Raw genomic sequence first — 26,078 nt, 5'->3', positions numbered from 1 at the left:
TCCTGTGGTAGGGGCTGGGAGTGGGAATGGCATAGGGACAGACTAGGACGCTGTGGAGTTGGATGGTCGGTGGAACACCACTTTGGGAGGGATTGGAAGTATCTTGGGTAGAATGTCTCTCATTTCAGGGCAAGGTGATAGACTATCGAAGCCCTAACAATGGATGTGGTTCAGCCCTTCCAATCCGTAGTGGTATTGGATGATAAGTGGGGCGGTTCTGTGTGGCTAGTTTTGGGGATGAATGTGAGGCTCATCAGGCGTGTGTGAGGATATGGTATGGGAAATCTGTTTGTGAATTAGGTCTGCAAGGTATTTCCTGACTGCGAAGGCCTTTGTGAGGCCTACAGCATACTGGCCGAAGGAGTTCTCATCATTGCAGATACCTCTACCATGGTTGGCCAGGCTGTATGGGAGGGATTTTTTGGTGTGGAAGGGGTTAAAGCTATCAAAGTGCAGGTACTGTTGGTAATCAGTGGGTCTGGCGTGCACTGAAGTGTTTATGGAGCCATCTGAGAGGAGGAGATCGACATCTAGAAAGGTGGCACTATGGGTGGATGAGGATCAGGTGAAATGGATAGGAGAGAAGGTGTTGAGGTTCTGGAGAAATGAGGACAATGTGTCCTGGTCTTGGGTGCAGATTATAAAGATGTCATCAATAAATCTGAACCAGACAAGGGGTTTGGGGTTTTGGGAAGCTAGGAATGTTTTCTCTAGAAGGTCCATGAAGAAGTCAGCATAGGAGGGTGCCATGGGGTTGCCCATGGCTGTGCCATGAATTTGTTTCTACACCTTTGCTTCAAAGGTGAAGTAGTTATGGGTTAGGATGTGTACAAGGAATGAAGTGGTAGGTCTGGACTCTGCAGGGCATTGTCAATCGTGTCAAGGCCCTGGTCATAAGGGACATTTGTGTATATGGAGGTTGCATCAACAATGACGAGTAGGGATTCAGGAGGTAAGGGTGGGGGGATGGTGAGCGCCGGTGCAGGAAGTGGTTGGTATCTTTAATATGAGACGCAATGTTTTGGACAATTGGTTGGAGATGCTATTCAACAAGGGCCAAGCCAAGATTCTTTAGGGGGGAGGGGGGGGGGGGGGGCACTGTAACCAGCCACAATGACACCTAGAATCGTTTGGTGGGGAAAGAAGATGGTGTTGGAAATGGCAAGTAAAGGTGTCAGGTGGTTGTAGGGGGAGTCGAATAATGTTGACGGGTGTAAGAAATAAAAGGAATTGTATTGGGGGCAGCGAGTAGTTCTGTGACTGGGGTATATCTGATCACATGTGACATATCGTCAAGCACGCAATATAAATTCAATTGCGGAAGAGAGAAAAAGGAAACATGGACAGGCATTTTGGGAGTGATATGTGAGGGAGGGATGGATTTTGAGTTGTTACAAATGTGTTATGCTGTTACTGGGGTCACATGGCACGTGGAATTACGTGCACAGCTGTCTTAACAGACGCAACTGATACTACAGGATATAACAAAAAGCTGTGTGCGGTGACATGTATCATGGCCGTTATGGAGTGTGTCATAAAGGCAAGAGAGAAAAAACATAAGAGAAAGAAATAGACAGACAATAGAGGGGAGCTAAATAAAGGAGATACTAACGCAGGACGGATGACACAAGGTTTGGATGGAAGGGAGACACTAGTCGGTATAATAAATAATGTATGGCAAGTTCTGGTTGAAATTTCAGTTTCTAGTTGTTTGCGTACACTATTTATAACTTCATAATAATTATCTATTGCAATTTAATACAAAAAGCACCAATGTGCTGGAACTTGTTTTTCAATGTGGTGTGCTTGTTTTTAAAAACAAAGTGCCTGTAATTTCCAATTTAGCTTTGAAAAATAATATTTATCAATGGCAAGATTTACAGTTGTGGATATATATCTTCTACGGGTTGTCAAAAAATTAAATTTTTAAATGAAATCAAATTAATTTATCCAAACAATTTCTTGTGCTGGTTTTTACTTTTCATGTTCTAAGGTACATGCTGATAATCCTTTGAACGGGTTTTAGAGCACTCAGGTAACCTGGAGACCAATCTAATCTGTTTTGTTCACTCAAGTCACAAACTTATTTAGTTCAAATCTAGAAAAATTGCTGAAACCACTTAAGTTCGATTTAGGTATGATATTTAACTAACAAGGGTACCCTAAGAACTGCTCTATCCTCATCATTTTCTTCACACTTACTGGACCTGAAGATCAGTGCCTTGACATCAATTTCCTAAAGCAGTATGGCACAGTTCTTGGAAAACTCAATAAACAGGCTTTGGAGATTGGAAGATTTTATGCTCTGGTAAGAATGAAACAATTCTTACTGATCAGCACAGTGACTGAATGCTGAGTGGTAGAGCAGAAGTTTTGTAACCATAAAGTTGTTGTTTTGAACCTCACTAGTAGCAACTTTTTTACTTTCATTTAAACTTCACACGTTTTAAAAATGGAAATATTTATTGACAAATACTGAATTACAATTACTTAATAAGCATAGCAGCCTTCTGTTTTTAGTTACTGCTCATATGAAAATAAATTAACATTTGCTACAGACATACAATATTAAGTAATCGACATAAACGATTCAAGAGACAATCTAAGCAGCTATCTTAGACAGTTTACAGTTACCACCTAGTAAAGTCACCATTGGAAGATCAAAACCACAGCAAAATGATCAAGACAAAACATCTGTGTGGTGTGAAATGTGTCATTTGATGCATAAGCAATGAAAAGTGTGAGGTTATCCAGATGAGTACACAACGGACTCCACAAATCTAGAGGCTGTCAATTTAACTAACTACCTGGGGTTAACAGTTACGAACAACTTAAATTGGAACAATCACACAGATAATATTGTGGGAAAGATGAACCAAACACTGAATTTTATTGGCAGAACACTTGTAAAATGCAACAAATCCACTAAAGATACTGCCTAAACTATGCTTGTCCGTCCTGTGCTGGAGTGTCACTGTGCAGTATGGGATCCTTACAAAATAGACTGACGAAGAACATCGTTTTTTATCACGGCGAAACAGGGGAGAGTGTCATGATACGCACGTTCGGGTGGAAATCATTAAAACAAAGACGTTCTCAGTTGCAGCGAGATCTTTTCGTGAAATTTCGATCTCCAACTTTCTCTCTCAAATGCAAACATATTCTGTTGGTGTCCATGTACATAGGGTGAAATAATCATTGTACTAAAATAAGAGAAATCAGGAATTGCTTGGAAATATTTAAGTGCTCATTTTTTTCCGTGCACTTTGTGAGAGTGGAATGGTAGAGAAACAGTGTAAAAGAGATTCAATGAATCCTCTGCCAGGTACTTAAGTGCGAATTGCAGAATAGTCATGTAGATATACATGTATATGAATTGGATGGAAAAAAATAAGGAACAGTGAATGAATAAAAATGAATGGGTCCTGAAAAGGACCAGCCACCAGGGAACTAGATCTCGAGTATGAACAAGTTTGTCAACCTCCACTGATCAGTAAACTAAACTTTAAAACTCCTAGTAAGGAAAACAGCATCTCCAGCCAACCGATCATGTAAGACCAGATAACCATCAAATTTAAGCTCTGGCAGCCACAAACTTGCTCTCATTTTCTGTGAATCACCCAACATCATGTTCCGATCTATGCAACATTTCTCTAGTGATGACACTATATTTAGGGACTCTGCCGAATAATGAGTGGACTGCCCTTACTGTTGTACAAGTCAGTTACGCATCCATGTGAGATTTCTATAGTGAAGTTACACTTAGGTGGCTTTCCGGGCATGTAAACTTATTAACTACTGCAGTTGTTTCTATCACTATTGTCACACATGAGTTGTTACACAGCATCTAGCTTGTTTATAGCTTAACCTGCATGCACAGTGGATTAATTGTGCAAATTATTTAATTTTCTTGTGACCACAGGAACTAGCAAAGCTTTTGAGGAGTTCAGTTTTCCAATAGTTACAAGTGTTGTGGGTTATTCCAGCTTTTCAATCATGCAATGATGCCCAGGAAGACTGGTAAGCACTGCAGTTTCAGGCAAGTTATTTTAAGTACCCAGACTGTCACCAGGCATTTTTATTTCCAATCACCCCACTGTTGTATTAATTTATTTTATTTTATTTACCTTTATTCATTCAAGGATCATTCACAATGATATAAGATTTGTCAAGGTAATACAAAGCAAGCCAATAGGCCAAAATATACAACACACAGCATACGTAACATGCTTTATGAGGATATTACAGGTAGCCTATGGGGATAGAACTGGTGGTTGGCCTTGGCCCTGATTAAGGAACCATCCCAGAATATGCCTTAGCAATATAAAAAAAATGATGGAAAATCCAAATCAGTACGGTTGGACAGAACAATGCCATCCTCCCGAACATGATGTCAGTGTCTTTAACAGCCACACTGCCTCATTCGGTGAGTGCGAGAGTTGGCTTCATTGTCTGACCAATATGTGCTGACCCAGTAAGATATTTTTGCCTCAATTTTGGAATACTTTTTCACCAAGATGCACACAGTAAAGTACACATTTACTTGTATCTATGGACAATCTTATGTCAAAAGGTTAAATCTGCATGTGGTAGTCCATTTGACCCGATAAAATGTGTGCACACAGGCTTTAAGACAGTCAGACCCATCATGCATTGCAAGTGCTTCTGAAATCTCACAGGCTACACTATAGCTTTGGTAAAGCAAACACAATGCAACAGACTTTGTCCTTGAATTTTCATGCCCACATAGTGTTGAAACATTCGCAGGTTGGTGGTTCTTCAAAAAGCATCAAATTCACTTAGCACTCTAAGATGAAGTTCAGCTAAAAATGGAGGTATTGGTCTTCCCTTTGGTGCTATCAATAAAGTCGGATCGCACTCTTCGCTTGTGTGGCGATTTCAAATTTCTGTCACTGCACATGCAGAAGTGGATTTGTACATGTTACTGTGACACAATGAGCTCTTTTCTAAATTTTCTGGCGGTGAGGGTCAACATTTTTCCAGAATTATTCACATGGATGCTTATTTTCAGCCTCTGTAAGATGATGAGTCCAGAAAAATTTTAGGTTGAATGCCCTCCTTAGATTTCTGACAGTACAATAGATTTCTGTTTGGAGTTAACGGTGTTTTGGAATAGGTCTTTACAGGTGTCCCCTTCTGTGTAAACTACCTCAATGACATTTTGGTAACAAGATGTACTAATGGAGAACATATATGTAATTTATTTCTTGTTTCCACAGCATTTGCTAACAAAGGCCTCAAGTGTGTAATTTTCCAATATGTTCCTTCTTCCAGCCTTCTGTTACGTACCTCAGCTACTTTCAGAGTAAAGAGGCCTTTCAGCCTACATGAGAGTACGTTATGACAATACACAAAACACTGGTTCCCTAGTAAAATATCTCAAAGTGTTTTGCGGCAGGGTTAACTATCACGCCCAGTTTATCCTTTGGGCAGCTTCTATCGCCTGCCCACTGAATCGGTTATGCAGAAAGAGAGGTCCCATTCACAGATTGGACAATTGTCAGAAGCCATTTCAAATTCCGAATTCATGTCTTCAGTTTGCACCCTGCTTAGGGACGTTATCAGCCTCATTTACCATTAATTCTGGTTACAGGTAACTCACTTAATTGCTTTGAGAACATCGTATCACATAAGCTTGCCAACAGTAGCGAAAAACCTATAGTATTTGTGCCCAGAACATTAAAGCAAATCACAAAAAATTGCTCCCAAATTAAAAACAGGGGACAGGCTATTATTTTTGTTATTCACATTATTATTAATATTATTATTTCAAGTGATCAGAAGTTCTATTTAGTTACAGATAATAAGCCACTATCAAAATTGTTCGCGTTCAAGGCTGAGCTCCAAGAATACACTGCCCATTGCTTGCACTGGTGGGCCTTGTGTTTATCAAACTATCAGTACTGTACATACTACCATCCATTCACCAAACATTGGAATGGGGATGCATGCCTTGTCTCAACTTCCAAAGGACTCAGATCCAGACACTCACAAGAAGAAAAAACAGTATAACCCAGCTTTTACTTTCTCAGAATTAACATTCACCCGCTGTTTACAACATTTTTTATCACTCCCATCAAATTTCCTATGCCCACAATATTAATTCACTCTCGATTTTGCTTTAACATATTTATAATTTTCCCGCTATTTATGTACATCAAAAATGTTCATGGAGAAAAAAGTGATGTAACTGATGTAAAATGACTCTGGCACAGTGTTGGCAGTCACGCAGTGTTTACAAATGTTATGTGGATAAGTTTCTTAAGAGCACTCTACTCAGCGGATTACAACTTTAAAAGTCTGAGCAATTTGTGATGTATCTCCTGCCGCTGCCATTCTCTACCCGACATGGTGGCTGATGGGAGTAACTAGGTTCATTCGAACAAAGATATCATGACCAGTCACAACCATTTCCAAACCGCCTCTATTGTAGTATTTTTCACGCTTAGCAATGTCCCCCCCACCCCCACCCCCCTCCCTTCGTCAAGTGCGTATTTTGGGTATATATTTTTTGTGATGTTTCACAAACAATGTGAGTGATATATATCTGTGTGTGTGTGTGTGTGTGTGTGTGTGTGTGTGTGTGTGTGGTTTTCTACATAACTGAGAAGGCACAGTATCTGATAACCTCAAAAACACGACTACAGTGCAAGAGATGCAGAACAACACATACATAAACACCACATAAAATACTTACATAAATACTTGCAATTGACAATGAGAAAAAATTATTGAAGAACATTGTACTAAGCATGAAAAAATATAACTGGTGCAGTGTTTCACTGTCTAAATAATGAATGACAGCCGCAGGTTTTCCAAAAACATCAATTATGATGTATGAAATTAAGTCAAATGTTTCTAGTTCCCAGACAGTTACCAGTTCCAGTTACATCAGCACTTTTTGTTAAATAATAAATAAGCATCTGACAAGTATTTTGATGCCTATTATGTACATATATCATACATATAGCATGAAAATGCAGCAAGTGGGGATCCTACACGTAACTTTTACCACTTAAAACGTTACTTCCCCATTTTACATTTTCCCCACATTTTGCACCATTTTTAAAGTCCCTTGAAAAGTGTAAAAGCAGGGTTTCACTGTAGTCTGTTTCCAGATGGACAGCCAGACAGAGTTGGATAACAATCCAATAAATTCTGGAGATCTCACAGCAGCACCCAGGTGTGACCCAATTCTCCAGCAAATCCTGCAGCATATCTGTCAGACATGGTCCACCAAGTTGTCAGCCACAGTACCACAAGACCTTCACTGTTTCTCGATCCAAGATCATCATCTTAAAATTTGTCAGGGCATACTATTTCTAAGGAAGGAGGGGACAATTGCCAGATGGTACCACCAACATCCTTGCATCAACAACTGATGCAATTATTACATTGGAGTACCTCCAGGATGAAGCACTTGGCCCACCACTATAGCTACTGGGTACATATGGACGAAGATTTCATATGGATAGTCCACTTACTGCACAGCCTACTAAGCACGAAATGGTCTCCACACAGTCTTATTCTCCATGACCTGAGGGATCACATCTATGCAAATTTCACAGGCCCCTTCCTTGGAACAATGTGGGTTATTATGGTTAAGGATTCAATCTTTTCTGTTTTCCTTCTGTCATCAGGTTGTATAAGACAACAACGTCAATGATGGTAAGGAGCCACAAAAATTTTTGCCATCAAAGGGGCTAACACACCATGGTTCTAGACAACAGGCCTCAGTTCATAGTATCCTAGGTCCAGTGATTCTGCACTTGCCACGGCATTCAGCATTTAACGACCACCAGCCTTTCATCCAATCTTAATGGCTTAGCAGAATGTTTCATTATACTCTGAAAACACAAATGGCAAAAGCTATGGGGTCAGCTAAATCAGACTGTTCTTCACGTCTTTTAGCTTTTGGTCATAGCCAAGCAGAACTATTGCATGGGTGTCCTCATCAGGCACTGCTGGGTCTTCTCGTCCCATGAGAAAAAGAGGAAGCAATGCCATTTCACATGGGTACTCCAGTGGGAGGGCCCCAGTGTAGGCACATATTCAAGTGCAGCCCTGAGTTGCATGTGGAGGTCCACTGTAGCACAACAGGGATGCCAGCTACTTCTGGTGGCAACTGACATGTGGGGTGCTTCACAGATACTGTAACCAACCTGTGTTGTGGTATCCTGGCAATACATCTCCACTGTGCCCAGAGGGCTGCTGCAACAGTTCCTACCACAGTGGGCCCTTCAACGGCACACCGCAGGCAGTGAATGTCTAGTCCATTCATCCTGCCTACCACAGCAGACCTCCAAGGACACTGATCCAGCTCCTCCATCAGGTGAACAATCAGGGCTGCCAGCATCAGCATCAATGCAGTCTGCTTCCAAAACCACATCTGGAGTCTCTAACTTGGTTCCAAACCACCGCCTCAGGACCAGAGTGTCAACTGGAACTGACCACAGGGATTTCCTTAAGCAACAGCCTGCTGCCCCTTCCAAATCCTGCCCCACATCAGCCGGGCTGGTTTCTGCCCTACATGCAGACTGAAGTAGGGAGGGATCTTGTAATCCCATTGGACATTTCAATATATAACATAGGACAACTGACACGTCATTACGTCTACGTCCAGTACATCCAGCAAGAATGCTGCCAGTAAAGAAAGCACAGCATCTCCTGTGAAACCAGCTAGCCAACTTATTTAAGCCCAAGCAGCCATGAGCTTGCTCTTATTTTCTGGAACTCTGTCAATGTTGAGTTCTGAAGCAAGCGATCCTTCCCTAGATAACGACACTGTATTTACAGATTCTGCCAAATAAGAAGTGGACTGCATTTACCAATGTGCAAGTTGACCATGCCTGCATGTAGGATTGCTACAGTGAAGTTACACTTCAGTGCCACAGACTGATATGCCTATTCAGCCACACAAACTAGCTAATTTTTATGTTAGTTTCCACCATCTATTAATAGTACCACACTTGTGTTGTTGTAAGGTAACTGGCCTGTATTTGGTTTAATAGGCATGTACAGTGAGATAGATGTGTGAATTCTTTAATTGTCTTGTGCCTCAGGCTATTTTATTTTTTGGGAGTTTACTGACTTCTTTTCATGTTGCATTGTACTTAAGCATGTATAATAAATAACTGTTGCCATAGAAAAGTGGGTTGGAAAAGAACTGACTACTACTTCTTCAGTTTTTCTCTACTTCCTGAGAAAGTTTTTAAAATAAACTTGATTATAAAATATTCTATAAAAAATATTGTTGTGAGAATGCTTTTTTTTTCTTTTACCTTTCTTATTGATCTGGTGCGATCCCAGAGGAAAAAATACCAGTCCCTCATGTTTTCATTGGGATCTTCAACACGATTCACAATTTGTGACAACATATACTCCATTGTCATTCGCAGGACAGGAGCTGGCCGAAGATCATGTGGTAGAGGCATGTCTTGGTCTGCAGAACTTCTTGAGTATTGTTTTACAGCTAAATAAGCGTCCATCACAGCAGTCTGCACACAAGAATATAAATAACAGAAACTAGTAACAAATAGAAGAAATGTTTCAAATGGATCTGAGCAATATGGGACTCAACTGCTGAGGTCATCAGTCCCCTAGAACTTAGAACTACTTAAGCCTAACTAACCTAAGGAAATCACACACATCCATGCCCGAGGCAGGATTTGAACCTGCGACCGTAGCGTTCGCGCGGTTCCAGACTGCAGCGCCTAGAACCGCTCGGCCACCTAGGCCGGCTAACTAATAGTAGCTTATGAGTACCAAAGATAATAAGTACAGGGGCTAGAAAGTCCCACACATTAATAAGTGCCCCAAATTGGTATGTACTGGAAGCTAACAAATGAACTGGGATGGAAAAATAACAATAATTCATATCTGATGATGTGAAATGTAAATGCAAGTTCTGCCGCTTTATGGATATAGTGTACAGGGCCATGCATCAGCCCGCAAAACAGCTTTAACTTGTGTGGCTATTCATTCACAATACATATTTTCACTATCAAGGATCATAAAGAACAGTATCTATGTGAAATTCAGTTTCTTGTCATGCAAATCACCATCTGAGATTACAGTAATGCTGAAAGAAACATTTGAAGGGGGCACACAATGCAGAATGCTTGTCTATTAGTTGTTTTCATGTTTCAAATAGGAAAACATGTCACTGGAAGAATAACTTGACCTCTCCAAGAATAAAACAAAAAAAAAAGTATTTGAAATGATGTCTACAAAGACTGCTGTCAAGCAATTGATGAGACTTCTTAGCTGACATTTGCAAAAAACAACTCCCACTATTCCTGCACTCTATACATGAATCAAATGACAAGAAACTGTAACATGTACTACAATGGGACATACCCTCTCTCACAGTGATCTGCAGAGTATAGATGCAGACATAGAATCCACATAATGAAAAATCTCAAAAATTTCAATTTAAGTACACAAATTACAAGCAAAGAAGAGGCAATATATTTTAAGAAGGTGATGTCTCACACTTTTAAATATTTGAAGAACGTCATGATTTACCACCAACACCTTCTGATAAAATTTCTTTGATGAATGACCAATTTCTGTCCACAGGCCATTGTCAGATTCATAAAAACATTTACATCATGCTATGTGATAAAATAAATGGTGTCAAATAATAAAATCCATAAATTTATTACTGTTGGAAAATAGCAAAAAATTAAATTGTCAACTATAAAAATGTGCCACACACTGCATCATTCATGTTATTCTACCAGTCGGTGTTAACAGTATGAACAGTGGCATTCTAAATACTTAATGCTTCCATTCATAATGTTAATGCTGACTGTCAACATAACATGAATGAGTCCACCATTTGGCACATTTTTGTGAGTGATGATGTAATTTTTTACGATTTGAAAACAGTGACGAATTCATGGATTTCCTTCTTTGATGCCATACATTTTCATTACCGAGTACGATGCTGTAAATGTTTTTATGAACCTGATGGTCTGTGGACCAAAACTGCTTCTTCAATAAGGAAAGTTTATCAGCAGCTCTTGGCAATAATGCACTACATTTGAAGAGGTCATTAAGAAACGCAGAAGAGAAAGTACAGGAATGAGCAGTGAATTAATGCAGAGATACATAAACAAAGTGCAAGGAAAGTAAGCGGCACCCAAGCCAAAAGGTGATGCAAAAATCACGAGATATACTGGAAAAAGAATCAAGACAATATAATAAAATGTTTGCTATATTTTAGAAGCCACTGCTTTTAAAATATATAACATGAAATTGAGATAAGGCTATCCCTGTACAACATTTTCAAGTATCAGTTCGAATACATATCAACATGGTTACCATAATAAGTAAGTAATCTAACATAAATCTCCAATTCCTTATTTTACATATAGATGGTGGCAAGAAACAGTCTGAAAAGTGTGTAAGGGCATTGCAGGATAGGTTGTGCTATGAAACAATTGCTACAAAAAAATTCGATACATTGCGCCACTTCTGAGTTAATTACCATTAAAGTTAGCCAATCAACTTGTTGCATGCACAAACTCAAGCAGCACACTGGAGATGGTGTCAGCAAGTGTGCTCTTCTTTTGATTTCCTAAAACTGAACAAGAGAGTGATACAAAAATTGGACATGGAACAGTAGTAAGGACTGAACCTGAGCCAAAGGCTGAGCAGTCTCTTGTGCTATAATCTACACAATGAGAACATCTGACACTAATTGTGCATGGCGAGCCACTTTAATTTGTATGCAAAACAGCACTAATTAACTTGGAAACGGCACAACGTATCAAATATTTTTCCTAGCAATTACGTTTTCAGAACAACTTATCCTGAACATCCTTGCAAGCATTCAGACTGTTTCTGACCACATGTAAAATATGCGCTAACAGAGTAAAAAAACAGCCAAGGCCTTCTGCCTCTGTTCCTCTGCATTCATGAGATTGTAGAAGCTTTGCATAATAGTGTTTTGCATACAGGAGGGAGTAACAGGTGATGTCGGGAATTCAGGTTGGGTTCAGTGTATACATTTTCGCAGATACCGTAATGATAAAATAACTGGACCAGATACAAACTTTCAATTGTCAGTTCAGTTGCACTCTTTTAAAGCTAGATTATGTGACAAGATAAATGTACTATGCACCAGAAAGGAAACTGATCAAGGTAAGGGCAAAGTACTTTAACAGAAAGTGTAAAAAGTGGATAGCTTATCCTGTATTTAATTATATAAATCCCCTAACACACAGAGTTAATCATATGATGTAGAATAAGTTTACAATTGTATAATTATAATGACAAAAACACTACAAACAGCTTTATGTTCACACTAGATAAAGGTTAAGAGATTCTCCTCCAGTACTGCACAATTACTCATTTCCTGGCACATTCTCTCTCTCTCTCTCTCTCTCTTTCTTTCTTTTAATTTTGTTACCCAATAATCCTATGATTCTCCTCAGTAACCATTATAGGTTTGTGTGTGTGTGTGTGTGTGTGTGTGTGTGTGTGTGTGTGTGTGTGTGTGCGCGTGTGTTTTGGGAGGGATTAAGCAAAGGCAGGGTAATGGCCTGGGAAGTGACACGCTACAAGGAAATGGGATAGGAATGTGGCGCTGGCCAGCTTGCACTAGTGCAGGCAGAGGTAACTGCACATAGTACACAAAATATTGGGGAAGGGTTGATGCGAGGCACAGCACAGAACACAGGAAGGGGGAGATTATAGTATGGTTGTTCATACAGTGTTCTCCTGATTATTCATGTGTGGATTATCCGATCTGCAAATTATTCATGCATCTAAAAAAAGAAAACGAAAAACGCACATGCATCACAAAAGCTCACGCATCGCACACACGGGGATCAGCAGGGCGGGTTGCTGGTCACTAGGGGCAGTTGCAGATGCTAAGTTAGTAAGGCAGACTGGCAGCAGAAGACGCCTGTGCCAAGCCCCGCCTGAGTGAGCACAGATGTCAGCCACCAATGCTGCCACTGCTATCCATCCAGTACACATCATCCCAAATACATGTTTGGAAGTATTTATATTAGTTATGTTTCTTGATTATTTAAGGATCTTCTATCCCGCATTATTCTGAATAATTGGGAGTACACTGTATTAACAGACAAACTGAACTATAATGAAGTGATAGGAGGGGTGTAGTGCAGTGTATAAGGACTGTGGCAGAGGTGGGTGTGGGAAAGGGGCTAGATGAGTCTGATGCCAGAGAGATTGTGGTATAAGAAGTTGCATTGTAAGAACTATTCCCATCTATATGCTTCAGAGAAACTCTTATTGGGGGTATGATCTGTTCGGTATTGAAAATTGGGGAAATGAGGGGGGGAGGAGACGAATCTAGATGGTATAAGCCATGAAGCAAGCACTGATGTCATATACGTTGTTCACAGTGGCCTGCACTACCTTTGTATAGTCAACACTGTGTTCGGTCTTGGTTTGGCTGTGGCCATTCATTGAGGTCGATAGCTATTTGGTAGTCATTTCCATTTAAATTGCTGTACAGAAGCCACATAGTGGCTGATATACAATGGCATTCGCTGGTTTTTACATCTCTGATGGGACAGGACATGCCTGTGATGAGACTAAAATAAAATATACTGGGCGAGTGCACAGAACAAATATTGCACCTGAGTATTTCACACGAGTATGACTCTTGTGGCAAGGGACAGGAAAAGGGATGGTTAAAGATGGACAAAGATATTTCACAGACTGGATTTTTGTGGTTGAGAGAGAAGAAAAGAAGGCTGGGAACGATGTTCCTCATTTCAGAGCATGATGAAAGGCAGTTGAAATGCTGACAGAGCAGCAGTTAAGGTTTCTGACTCTTGAATGGTACTGGACACTCCTTTGAAGCTGGTAGGTGGGGGTGTAGGAGGAGGTAGTTGCATAAGTTGATACAAGAGCGGGAACATAAGACCTGTGCCCTTCAGGTGAGGTTAGAAAACATAAAGGAGAAACTAGATAGGTTGAGGAGGGTGAAGGGTGCTGGGGAATGGGAACTGGCAGTTGGTAAGAAGGCACCTGGGAGGAGGAGACATTCAGTCAGCTGTACTTTGCATATAACCAATAGATTTGACCAACTGTACAAGCTAAGAGGAGAGGAGCCTCTTGTAGCTGTAAGTGCAGGAAACTTGCAGCAGTCCTCAGCAATTAGGGTGTCTAAGTCAGTTGCAAATTCTAACAGAAAGAAGAAGTTTCTGCTGCTAGGTAGTTCACATGGCAGAGGTGTGAGCCAGTAGTTGCAGGAAGTCTTGAGGAGTGAGTACCGAAGCCGAGCGTAGGATTAGCTCAGATGACTGTTGACATAGGGAAGTTATGTAGGAATTTTACAAAAGAGGATGAGGAAGTGATTGTGGGTGAAGCTGGTAATAGAGTTGATAGGGATGGGGAGTATGATGCAGGTGGTGACCTGATAAAGATAGCTTCTCACACTAGTGGCATTAATGTACACTAGTGCAACTGTTCCAGTGTCAAGATCGGCCTCATCTTCATGCTGCTGTTAGGCATTTTAACATGGGGATGGAGAAGGCACCAACAGCAGAAGGCATGGCTCAACTTGCAGTGGTGCCAGCTGAGTCTATCAATAGATTGGGTTTCACTAGGTATGGCCCACACCACAACAGGGGAGGATGGCAAAGCTTATAGGTGAGAGCAAAGTGCATGGTGGTCAAATTGCTCATGGGAAAATTCCTGTAGTAGTTGGCTTTAGACTGTAGTCAGCTGATAGGTATGCCTGCTTAAAGGAAGTCCCTCTAACAAAGGAATCGCATTCAAAGGATGTCAGGTATCCAGGTAGTGAAGGAATTAACGTATTTCATCCAAATACAATAGGTATTAGAGATAAAGTTAATGAGCTGCTTACACACGTTGACTGTGACATTATTGGTATATCGGAGCACCACTTAAATAATTTGACAATTCACAGGCTTCCTTTACTAGGATACACATTAACTGGCTGTTTTTCAAGGACTTCTTTGCGGAGTATGGGAGTGGCCACATACCTTAAAAACAGCATTCCATTTGAGTCCATAGACACATTACGCCACTGCACTGAACAGGTATTTGAATGCTGTGCAGGGGCATTTGAATTTAGTGAAACTAAATTTCTAATTGTTGTTATTTATAGGTTCCCCAACTCTGACTTCTTGGTTATATGTAGTGACTTTAATATTAATTTCATCTGTAATTGTACAAGAAAAAGGAAGATCTCCTAAATTCATATGATCTGGTGCTGACTGTGTTTTTTCCCCACCAGGGTGCAGAGGAACAGTAGCACAGCCATAGACAACATTTTTATTCATTCTTCATTACTAGATGGGCAAAGGGTGACTGGCCTTTCAGACCATGAAGCACAAATTTTAACACTAAAAGGTTTTTGTACTCAAAAAAAGGTTGTATATAAATAAAAACTATGTAAAAAAGCTAACCCAATGGCAATAGAGTGTTTTTTTTTAAACCTCATTAAGGAATAAGAGTGGCAGGATGTTTATAGTGCTGACAACATAGATGACAAATATAATGCTTTCCGTAACACATTTATCATTACCTTTGAAAGCTGCTTTCCATCAGAATGTTCTAAACAGGGTACTATCAGTATAAGGCAGCCTGGGTGGCAGACTAATGGGATAAGGATATCATGTAGAACAAAGTGAGAATTATATGCTAGTAGTCACAATCGAGCTGCTGTAGACCATTACAAACAGTATTGCACAGCACTTAAAAATGTTATTAGGAAGGCAAAGAGTATGTGGTACGCAAATAGAATAGCTAATTCACAGGATAAAATTAAAACCATATGGTCAGTCGTAAAAGAAGTGTCTGGTCAGCAGCACAAGGTCGACGACATAAAGTCAGTTCGTAGCAAAAATGTTTCTGTTACTGGTGAGTCAGATATATGTATAGTATTTAATAATCACTTTCTGAGCATTGTTGGTAATTTAAATAAAAACTTAGTTCCACAGGGAATCATACAACACTCTTGCAAAATGCCGTTCCGAGACTCATGTCTTTAAATACTCCTCTGTGACACTGACAAGGGGGAGATTGAGTCAATAATTAAACTCTCATGGATATGATGGAGTACCTAGCAGAATATTAAAATATTGTGCTGCACATGTTAACCTTGTACTTAGCCATATTTGTAATTTTTCCTTTACGAATGGTCAGTCTCCTGAACATTCGAAGTACTCAGTAGCAAAGCCGCATTATACAAAGGGAGAAAGGGATGATGTACAGTTTGGTTTTAGAAATGGTTTAACAACTGAAAATGCTATATTCTCTCTTCTCTGTGAGGAACTGGATGGATTTAACAAAAGGTTTCCAATGCTAGGTACCTTTTTCAATTTAACTAAGGCACTTGATTGTGTTGATCACAAAATATTGCTGCAGCAGTTGGACCATTATGGAATACAGGGAGGAGCTCACAATTGGTTTACCTCTTACTTTAACAATAGACAGTGGGAGGTCATGTAAGAATGGCTATGATCTGGGGCCTGAGTGTGGCATGATTAAATGAGGGTGCCCCAGAGATCAATGCTGGGACCACTCCTGTTCCTTATTTGTATAAATGATATGCCCTCTAGTATTTCAGGTGACTCCAAAATATTTCTGTTTGGTAATAAAGGATGTTGTGTGCAATGTTGGCACTCTTTCAAATAGTGCAGTTCATGACATAAGTTTGTAGCTTGTAGAAAATAAACCAACTCTAAATCACAGCAAGACTCAGTTTTTACAGTTTCTAATACACAATTCCACAAAACCCAATGTGTTAATTTCACAGAATGGGCATATCAATATATATATATTCTTTACTGTCATTTCTTGTTACCAATATTAGCTTATTCCCAAAAATAAGCAGCTTTCACTCAGCTAATAATAAGCAGAAATCCAATCTGCATTTGGATCGGACTTCCCTGATACTTGTGCAGAAAGGTGTGCAGTATACTGCAGCATCTATTTTCAATAAGCTACCACAAGAATTCAAAAATCTTAGCAGTGATCCACACACTTTCAAACCAAAACTGAAGAGATTTTCCTGGGTCACTCCTTCATTCCATCAAGGAGTTCCTTGAAAAATTAAGCAGATACCTGCGATATATTGTTGACTGCATTCACATTAACTTATAGCTCATCTTTTTTTGGTTCATAAGCATTTTATCTTATCTGTTGTTACTTTTATGTTTTAATTTCATGTAATGACACATTCCATGACATTGGAGATTTGCTCCTCAATTTGGTCCTACAGAACTAGATGTGTAAAATAAAATAAAATGTGGTAGACAATAGTTTGGGAAGAGGCTGAAGCGAGATACAGCATAGACAAAGGATTAGGAACTTGTTTGGATATGGCATGGCAGATTTGTTTGTGGTATAGTTTTGAAGGGTAGCTGTGCTCGTCACTGCACTTGGATGGACTGTGAGGGAGATGCTGCTTAGTGTAGAAGTGGAGATACTATCAGTGGTTGACAAATGTTACAGGGATGAAGGTTTTTTAAGAGATAAATGTGTTGGGAGGTCAGTGCCCTAGAAGATGCTTGGACTGAAGAAAACCAAGATTGAGTCTGCAAGCATGGGGATGAAGGCACTGATATTAATATAAAAGGATACACCAGTAGACCAGCCCATCACCAGAATACAGATGACATTCACTTTCACATCCTCCTCCTTCCTACTGAAATTCCTGTGGTGCTTTACAGTGTCTATGGGCTCCCTGTATAACCTTTCATGGTAATTGTAAAATGGTAACATTCTACGAGTGAGAACTTGAAATGTCAGAAACTGAACATAGTAGGAAAGCTAACAAATCTGAAAAGGGAAATACAAAGGCTCAATCTAGATATAGTGGGGGTCAATGAAGCGAAATGGAAAGAATATAAGGATTTCTGGTCAGATGAATATAAAGCAATATCAACAGCAGCAGAAAATGGTAAAACGAGTAGAGCATTCATTATGAATTGGAACATAGGGGAGATAATCAATTATGGTGAACATTTCACGGCTAGAATTGTTATCAGAATTGACAATAAACCAACACCAACAACAGTAGTGCAGGTACATATGCCAACATCGCAAGCAGAAAATAAAGCAGTAGAAAAAACATGAGGATACTGAATGGGTAATTCAGTATGTAAAGAGACATAAAAACCTAATTGCCATGGGGGATTGGAATGTGGTTCTAGGGAAAGGAGTAGAAGAAAGGGTTATCAAAAAATGAACTTGATAGTAAGAATAAGAGTGGAGAAAGACTAATTGAGTTCTGCAAATATATTTCAGCTAATAATAGCAAATGCACTGTTCAAAAATCACAAGAGCAGAAGGTATATTACTAAAAGGCTTGGGGATATGAGAAGATTCTAGCTGTTTTACACCATGGTCAGAGAGAGATTTCCAAATCAGATATTGGATTGTAGGGCATGCCCAGGAACAGGTATAGACTCAGATCACAATTTAGTAAACAGGGAAATGGCAAAGAAACCTTGGGTTACAGAAGAACTACTTTAGATGGCTGATGAACGGAGGAAGTGCAAAAATGTTCAGACAAAGACAGGAAAATAGAAACATAGTTCACTTAGAAATTAAATGAACACAGAGGGCAGAGAAGCTAATGTGAACTGGCCGCAGGCAAAATTTGAAGAAATCGAAAAAGGAATGGTCGTCAGGACTGTTTCAGCACACAGTAAAGTCAAAACAACCTTTTGTGGCATTAAAACCGAGGATGACAACAATAAGAGTGGACGAGGAATTCCAGTGTTAAAACACAGAGGTGAGATACAAGAAATATGAAAGTAATGAGGAACAGAAGAAATGAAAATAGAGAGAAACTTAAAATGAAATTTGTAAACCATAACGAAGTTACGGAATTCTGCTACCTTGGAAGCAAAATAACATGTGATGGATAATGCAAAGAGGACATAGAAAGCAAACTAGCACAGGCAAAGCAGGCATTCCTGGTCGATAGAAGTCAAAAAGTACAAACTTAACAGTAGTAGAGAGAGCTGTAAAGAGTAAAACACTGTATGGAAAAGACAGCGATTGAAACATATCCAACAAATAATTGAGGATGTAGAATGCAAGTGCTAGTCTGTGAAGAAGAGATTGGTACAAGAGAATTAATGGTGGGTTACATCAAACCAGTCAGAAGACTGATGGCTGTTCTACATCCTGTCAAAACTTCGTGTTACTGGGAATGGTGCTAAGAAAAGAGGATGAGGCAGGTTCAAGGTGAGAAATTCATGGAAGATGAGCAGCTGGAGGTGAGGCTTTTGAAAAGGATCAAATGTAGGCTTAAGGTTGTTAGTGGACAGGTTATAAATAGTGAGTTATGCTTGCCCGTGTTTTGTGAGATGTTAGGAAGACGTTACAGGGAATGTGGCAGATGTAAGAGATCATCAAGGTAGGGTCTGATCCTACGGTGAGTACGGGCAAGAAGCTGTCTGGGAATAGCATATGTCTTGGATAGTAGTATTCCAAGAAGAGAGTAAGGAAACTGTAAACTGGATAGATGTTTAAAGTGGTATTTGGAACATTCTTTTAGCTGTTGGAGAGGTACGACTTGCAATTTGAGAAATGATGTGTACGAAATTGGGATAGTATAATAGGAGTCTTTTGCATAGGAAGCAGAGGTAATTCAGATCCACCCATGAGACAGAAATCTGTTTCTGTATCACTAGGCGGGTTAAGGATGCACACAGTCTAATGACTTCGAGGTCTTTGTGGAATGAAGGGCGGCCTCCAGAAACAGGAATTTTTATAGTTAAGCCATTGCGGGGAGGGGGAGTGGGAGTCTCATAGGTATATGGAACTTGGGTCAATTAGGAGTGGGATGTATATTCAGGAATGGAAAAATAACGTTAATCATGTCAGTGAATGATCACTACATGTGAACAATGACGAAGACTGGAGATAAATCTGGGTATCAGAGCTGGAGGTAAAAACTGTGTGTGTGTGTGTGTGTGTGTGTGTGTGTGTGTGTGTGTGTACTCAAGCAATTATATAATGATATCCCATTGTTAATATAAAATTCTTTGTTGTGACAAAGTCAATAAATGTTCTAGTACAAAGTACTTTCTCACCTTTCAAGCTTTCAGGTCTTGAAAGCCCACATCTAGCTGTTTTTGTTGTTTGTTTAACTTTCATTTATTATATAAATAACTACAATTAACTGTATATGCCTGAATGACCTGAAAAGTGAAACAAACACTCAGGTGTCCAGTGTAAATTTCTAAGCATGTCCTATAACTTGGTCACCAATGGATTTTATGCTAACTGATGATGTGTTAACTCATCCCCAACTCCAAGCTTTGTAATGGTCACAACAAACCACTAATCTACTAATCATTAATGAGGGTTGATATTTTACTAAAGTGCTTGCATATATAAGTACAAGGTACGGCAGTCAAAGCTGTGTTTATTATTATTAGTGTCCGGAAGTGCTGGAAGTAGTGGGGGGGGAGGGGGAGTAACCAAGGTCACCACTGCATTCCCCGACACAAAGCATTTCAGTAGCAATGGAGCAGTGGACTAAGCAACAACGGTTGTTTGCAATGAAAGCGTTCTACCGAAGCAGTAGCTATGTAGCAGCTCAGCATCATTTCTGGGCACATTTTAAAATTAATCGTAATACACTGGTTCCTTCCGTTAACTCAATAAAAACTTGGGTCAAAAACTTTGAAAATGTCGGTGAAACAACAAGGAAAAGAGGTGGCAGAGCGAAGACAGTGCGTACTCCCAAGAATGTGAAACGTGTAACAATTGCTGTGGGAAGAAGACCCTGGTGATCAGTGCGTAGCTAGAGCGTTGCGCTTGGAATTTCTGGCACGACTGTCTGAAGGATTTTGAGGTTAGACTTACATCACCAACCATACAAAATCCAAATGGTTAACGCTTTGAACAACAACAACTTCGTGGTCCAATAGCATTTCTGTGAAAGTATTTTGCAAATGATTGAAGAAAATGAGGAGCTTATTCACATCCTTTTGACGAGTGACAAGGCAAATTTTCACCTCACTGGATATGTGAACAAACAGAACTTTAGATATTGGAGTGATCAGAACACTCACCAACTCCACGAAAAACCCCTGCACTCAACCAAAGTAACAGTTTGGTGTGCAATGTCCTCATAGGGAATAATAGGCCCTTATTTTTTTGAGAACAAAAGAGGGCAATCTGTTATCGTGAATGCTTAGTGCTATTCAACAATGTTAAGGACATTCTTCATACCTCAGCTTTGTCAATATGCAGTTAATGAGGAAACATTATTTCAACAAGATGGAGCAACAAGTCACCCAACCCGCGTGAGCATTAATGTCTTGCCACCCCCCCCCCCCCCCCCCTGTTCACCCCACCTAACAGCTTGTGTTTTTTTCTTATGGGGTTACCTTAAGAGCAAAGTGTACGGAAAGATATTATACCATTGATGATCTCAAAGCAAGAATCTGGTTGAAAATTGAAAGAATTCCTCAGGGTACGCTCCGTCATGAGATGGACAGCTTTGTAAATCGTCTGCAAGAATGCCGTGATCGAGAAGGACACCATTTTGCCGATGTTATTTTCAAACAATGAAAAAAAATGTGTTGATGTTTCTTAAATGCTTTTTAACGTAGAATAAGATTGTATGAATAAAATTTTGATATCTGCATACGTATTTATTTTACACTCATTTAAAAAATGCACGTTTGACTGGCGCACACTGTATTTGATAATGTATGCTATGGTTGGAATCAGAACAGCTGTTTTGTGAGACAATGAGTATGGATAAAAAAGTCCAAATTCAAAAATGATCATATTATTGTGGGACGTGATGCACCACTTGGATATCCTGAACTTAAAACTCATCCATGCCAAATCTTCAGTGTCACTCCCAGTATCTCTTTGCGCACTCTTTCATTCCTACATTACAGTGGCATTGTTTTGATATTTCTCTGCAAATTCTGAAACTGCTTTTCATTTTTCTTCCATTCTCACACTTTTGTGTATTTTCCTTGTCACCTTTCAGATGCTTTTTTAGTATGATATCTTTTGTGCCTCATCTTCACAAAGACCATTTCATGCACCAACAAAAAAATATCTCTGAGGAAAACAATGTGAACTTTGAGCTTTTCTTCCGCCATTGTCATGTGCTGACTGCCAAAACTCAACAACTGTGGTACTATATATCTATTATTATCACAATTATTGTACATTATATTTTACTAGTGATAGTGCATCACCATGTCGTGAAAAAAAATTTGGGTTCCTGGTTTATGTAATTCATATGGGATAAAATGCATCTTTGGATGGATGTTCCAGACCATCTATCTGTTCACAAATGACTTATGTTTCACAAATTAAAAGTTGCCAAATTATGAGTTTTTGGTAAAATGTGTCATGTTTTGAAACAAAATTTATCAGTAAAGAATAAAATCAAAGTAAATAAATATTCATATAATAGGGAAACATTCCACGCGGGAAAAATATATCTAAAAACAAAGATGATGTGACTTACCATACGAAAGCGCTGGCAGGTCGATAGAAACACAAACAAACACATACATACACACAAAATTCTAGCTTTCGCAACCAATGGTTGCTTCGTCAGGAAAGAGGGTAGGAGAGGGAAAGATGAAAGGATGTGGGTTTTAAGGGAGAGGGTAAGGAGTCATTCCAATCCCGGGAGCGGAAAGACTTACCTTAGGGGGAAAAAAGGACAGGTATACACTCGCGCACACACACACACACACACACACACACACACACACACACACACACACACACACACACACACACATATCCATCCGCACATACACAGGCACAAGCAGACATTTGTAAAGGCAAACAAATGTCTGCTTGTGTCTGTGTATGTGCAGATGGATATGTGTGTGTGTGTGTGTGTGTGTGTGTGTGTGTGTGTGCGAGTGTATACCTGTCCTTTTTTCCCCCTAAGGTAAGTCTTTCCGCTCCCGGGATTGGAATGACTCCTTACCCTCTCCCTTAAAACCCACATCCTTTCGTCTTTCCCTCTCCTTCCCTCTTTCCTGACGAAGCAACCATTGTTCGCGAAAGCAGAATTTTATGTGTATGTATGTGTCTGTTTGTGTTTCTATCGACCTGCCAGCACTTTCGTATGGTAGGTCACATCATCTTTGTTTTTAAATATAAATAAATATTCAAGTTAAGTGTTGAGGGACCCCACGTATGCATGCATGCAAACACCATCATAAAAACACAAATACACACACAATATGCATGCAGCCTGAAATTTTTATTTTTCTTTTATGATAACAAAATTTACCTGTTTCGAAGATTTTGAATCCATTTCATAGCAGAATACTTGGTGCTTTGCTTCTCTGTGATACCGTTCCTTTTCAGGACACATATCCGGACATGTTCCAACATTTTTTTCTGCGAAAGCTAAGCTTGCTGCTTTCACATTTTCTGTAACATGGGATATCAGACAAACTTTAGGATATCAAATTTGGAGACTTTTCTTGTTTCTGACAACTTCCACTTCAGCAGAAAAAGTTTACAAATTGAACCGCAAAATATTATGTTTCAGACAGTTAAAATTATTTGAGAATACTTACTTGTTCGCATCAACTTATCACGTGCTTCCAACACATTATACCGCTCTTCAGAAGTAACAGCTGGTTTTCTCAAAAATGAATACAAATCTTCAATCTTGTTTAGTGATCCTATTCCAGATTCAGGCACTTCCACAGGTTTCTGTGGAGTCTCTTTAAAAACTGGCACTGGAGGCAATGCCTTTAGAGTACGGGAAGGTCTTTGAATAGGTCTGCAAATGGCCCATTAATATATCGTTTAGCAATATTATTCAAATACCCCCATTCATGATATGCATGCTACAATTTAGAAAATAGTAAGTGGCAATACATCAAATGCTTGAAAACGAAGAGATCTGGATTCCAAAACCTGCCACATTGTGTCACAAGCTTCTTAAGCAGAATGAAATGCATGGGTTGCTATTCACAACATAGAGAAAGCACTGACCGGCAGACAGGCACATTGAAAAAAGTTTGCTATACATTATTCAGATATCGGACTGTGTCCTTCACCACATATCCATTAAAAAAAAACCACACACACTTTCATACGTGCATAGCTCACACTAGAGATCTGCAGCTGGGATTTATGTTCACCAGAACTGCTTGGCTCATGTAGTTCCACAAAAGCCGACAAATGTCAATGTAGTCACGTAGGTTGTGGGGAGCAACGATATTCAACTTCCTTCACACTTTTTCGAGCATTCCACGCTCGGATGATAGGACTGTCCACTCTAGACGGCAAGCACAGTGGAAGCAGAGTCTTGCACCTTGAACTCGCATTCTGCTGACATATAAACCGTACAGGTGCATCGACAGGATAGATGGAGTGTGTAGGGCTAAAGTGGGAGAAGGGAAGGGGACAGGAGACAGTGGAGGACAGGGACTACCTACAATTGTGGCCCAGGGATTATGGCAACAAAGGATATGCTGGATGGATAGTTCCCATCTGTACAATTCAGAAAACCTGGTATTGTTGGGAGGAATCAAGATGGCATAGACTATGAAGCAGTTATTATTTGAAGTACATCATGTCAGGTGGCGTGCTCAGTGACTGGATGGTTTAGTTGTCTCTAGGCCACAGTTTGGCAGTGGCTTTTCATGCGGGGAGACAACTTGTTAGTGTTCTTGTCCACACACAATGTCACACACTGGTTGCAGCTAAGTTGGCACACTACAAATCTCCTTCTACACGAGGCCTAGCTTTGATGGGTAGGAGATGCCATTAATAGGGCTGGAGTAGGTAGTAGAGTGAGGATGAACAAGGTCTGCTCAAAAAATTCTGCAACTTTGTCCACAAAATTTTTCTACACTTACCTTTTCTTATTGTGTAAGGTATCCTTCAAAATACTCTCCTCCACAATTGATACACTGCTCCCAATGCTGTTTCCACTTCCAGAAGCAGTCTTACTATCTCTCTTGCTGGATTGCGAGAAGCGCCGTCTGCGAATTTTCTTTTACCTTGCCCTATCATTGCAAATCTTCATCTTTTCAACAGGGTTTTCAACTTTGGCAATAAAAAAAAGTCTGCAGGCCTAGTTCTGGAGAGAACAGAGGATGAAGCATCACAGTCATTCATTTTTTGTGCAATAGTCACGCACCAACAGGGAGGAATGTGCAGGTGCATTATCACGATGCAAGTGCCATAACTTGTCTTGACACATTTTAGGTCTTTTCCTTCTCACATTTTCTCGCAGGCATCGCAAAATGTATTGATAGTACCATTGATTAACCGTTTGTCCCTGTGGCATGAATTCATCATGGACTAATCCTTCAAAGACAAAGAAAACATAGCTTTGACATTTTACCTGACCTCACAAGATTTTTTCGGTCTTCGAGAATCTTTCCTGACCCATTGTGAAGGTTGAACCTTGGTCTCAACGTCATAATCATAGAACCACGTCTCATCACCAGATATGATTCTCTTAAGGAACATCTCATTTTCGTTTGCACCATCCAAAAGCTCTTCACAGACAGCGAGGCGAAGGTCTTTCTTGTCTTGACTCATGAGCCGTGGTACAAAGTTGGCAGCAACACATTGCATTACGAGATGCTGTGTCAGGATTTCAAGACATAATACAACTGAAACGTTACATTCTTCTGCAATCTCAGTCATGAGCGTCAGCAGACATCGGAGGACACCCTGAACAAGGGTCATCTTTAACTTCTGTCTTGCCGTTTTTAAACTGTGTGAACCATTTATAACACCGAGTATGAATTAAATACTCATCACTGTAAGCTTCCTGCATCATCTGGTGTGTCTCCATAAAGGTTTTCTTGAGTTTCACATAAAATTTAATGCAGACATGTTGCTCTCAACTCTGCCACCTCAAAATTCACAAACTGTGAGATACAATGTTCTACTCAATACAGCATTGAACAATAACAAACAGACATACAACAATGAGACTTCTGGTTGTTACACATTAAACACAGGTGTGTGCAGGCATGCCAACACCACTTAGCTCCAACACGCCATTGGCACAAAACTGCAAATGTTCCGGAAATTTTTTGAACAGATCTTGCATG

At 39.9% G+C, this 26,078-nt stretch overlaps 1 protein-coding gene across 1 annotated transcript in view; it reads right to left on the bottom strand.

Moving 5' to 3' along the window:
• The window catches only part of LOC126482377 (protein xmas-2), a 117,167-nt gene that overhangs the window by 58,205 nt on the left and 32,884 nt on the right, over nucleotides 1–26,078 (bottom strand). The window contains exons 4-6 of the mRNA XM_050106474.1: nucleotides 23,574–23,782; nucleotides 23,282–23,424; nucleotides 9,303–9,518 (exon numbers count right to left, since the gene is read on the bottom strand). Of these exons, the coding sequence (XP_049962431.1) occupies nucleotides 9,303–9,518; nucleotides 23,282–23,424; nucleotides 23,574–23,782 (568 nt within the window). The remainder of the gene's footprint in view (nucleotides 1–9,302; nucleotides 9,519–23,281; nucleotides 23,425–23,573; nucleotides 23,783–26,078) is intronic.

The sequence above is a fragment of the Schistocerca serialis genome, chromosome 1, assembly GCF_023864345.2.
Source record: "Schistocerca serialis cubense isolate TAMUIC-IGC-003099 chromosome 1, iqSchSeri2.2, whole genome shotgun sequence".
NCBI classification, from domain to species: Eukaryota; Metazoa; Arthropoda; class Insecta; order Orthoptera; family Acrididae; genus Schistocerca; species Schistocerca serialis.
The sequence above is the reverse complement of the archived record's forward strand: the minus strand, read 5'-3'. Positions and strand labels throughout refer to the sequence as shown.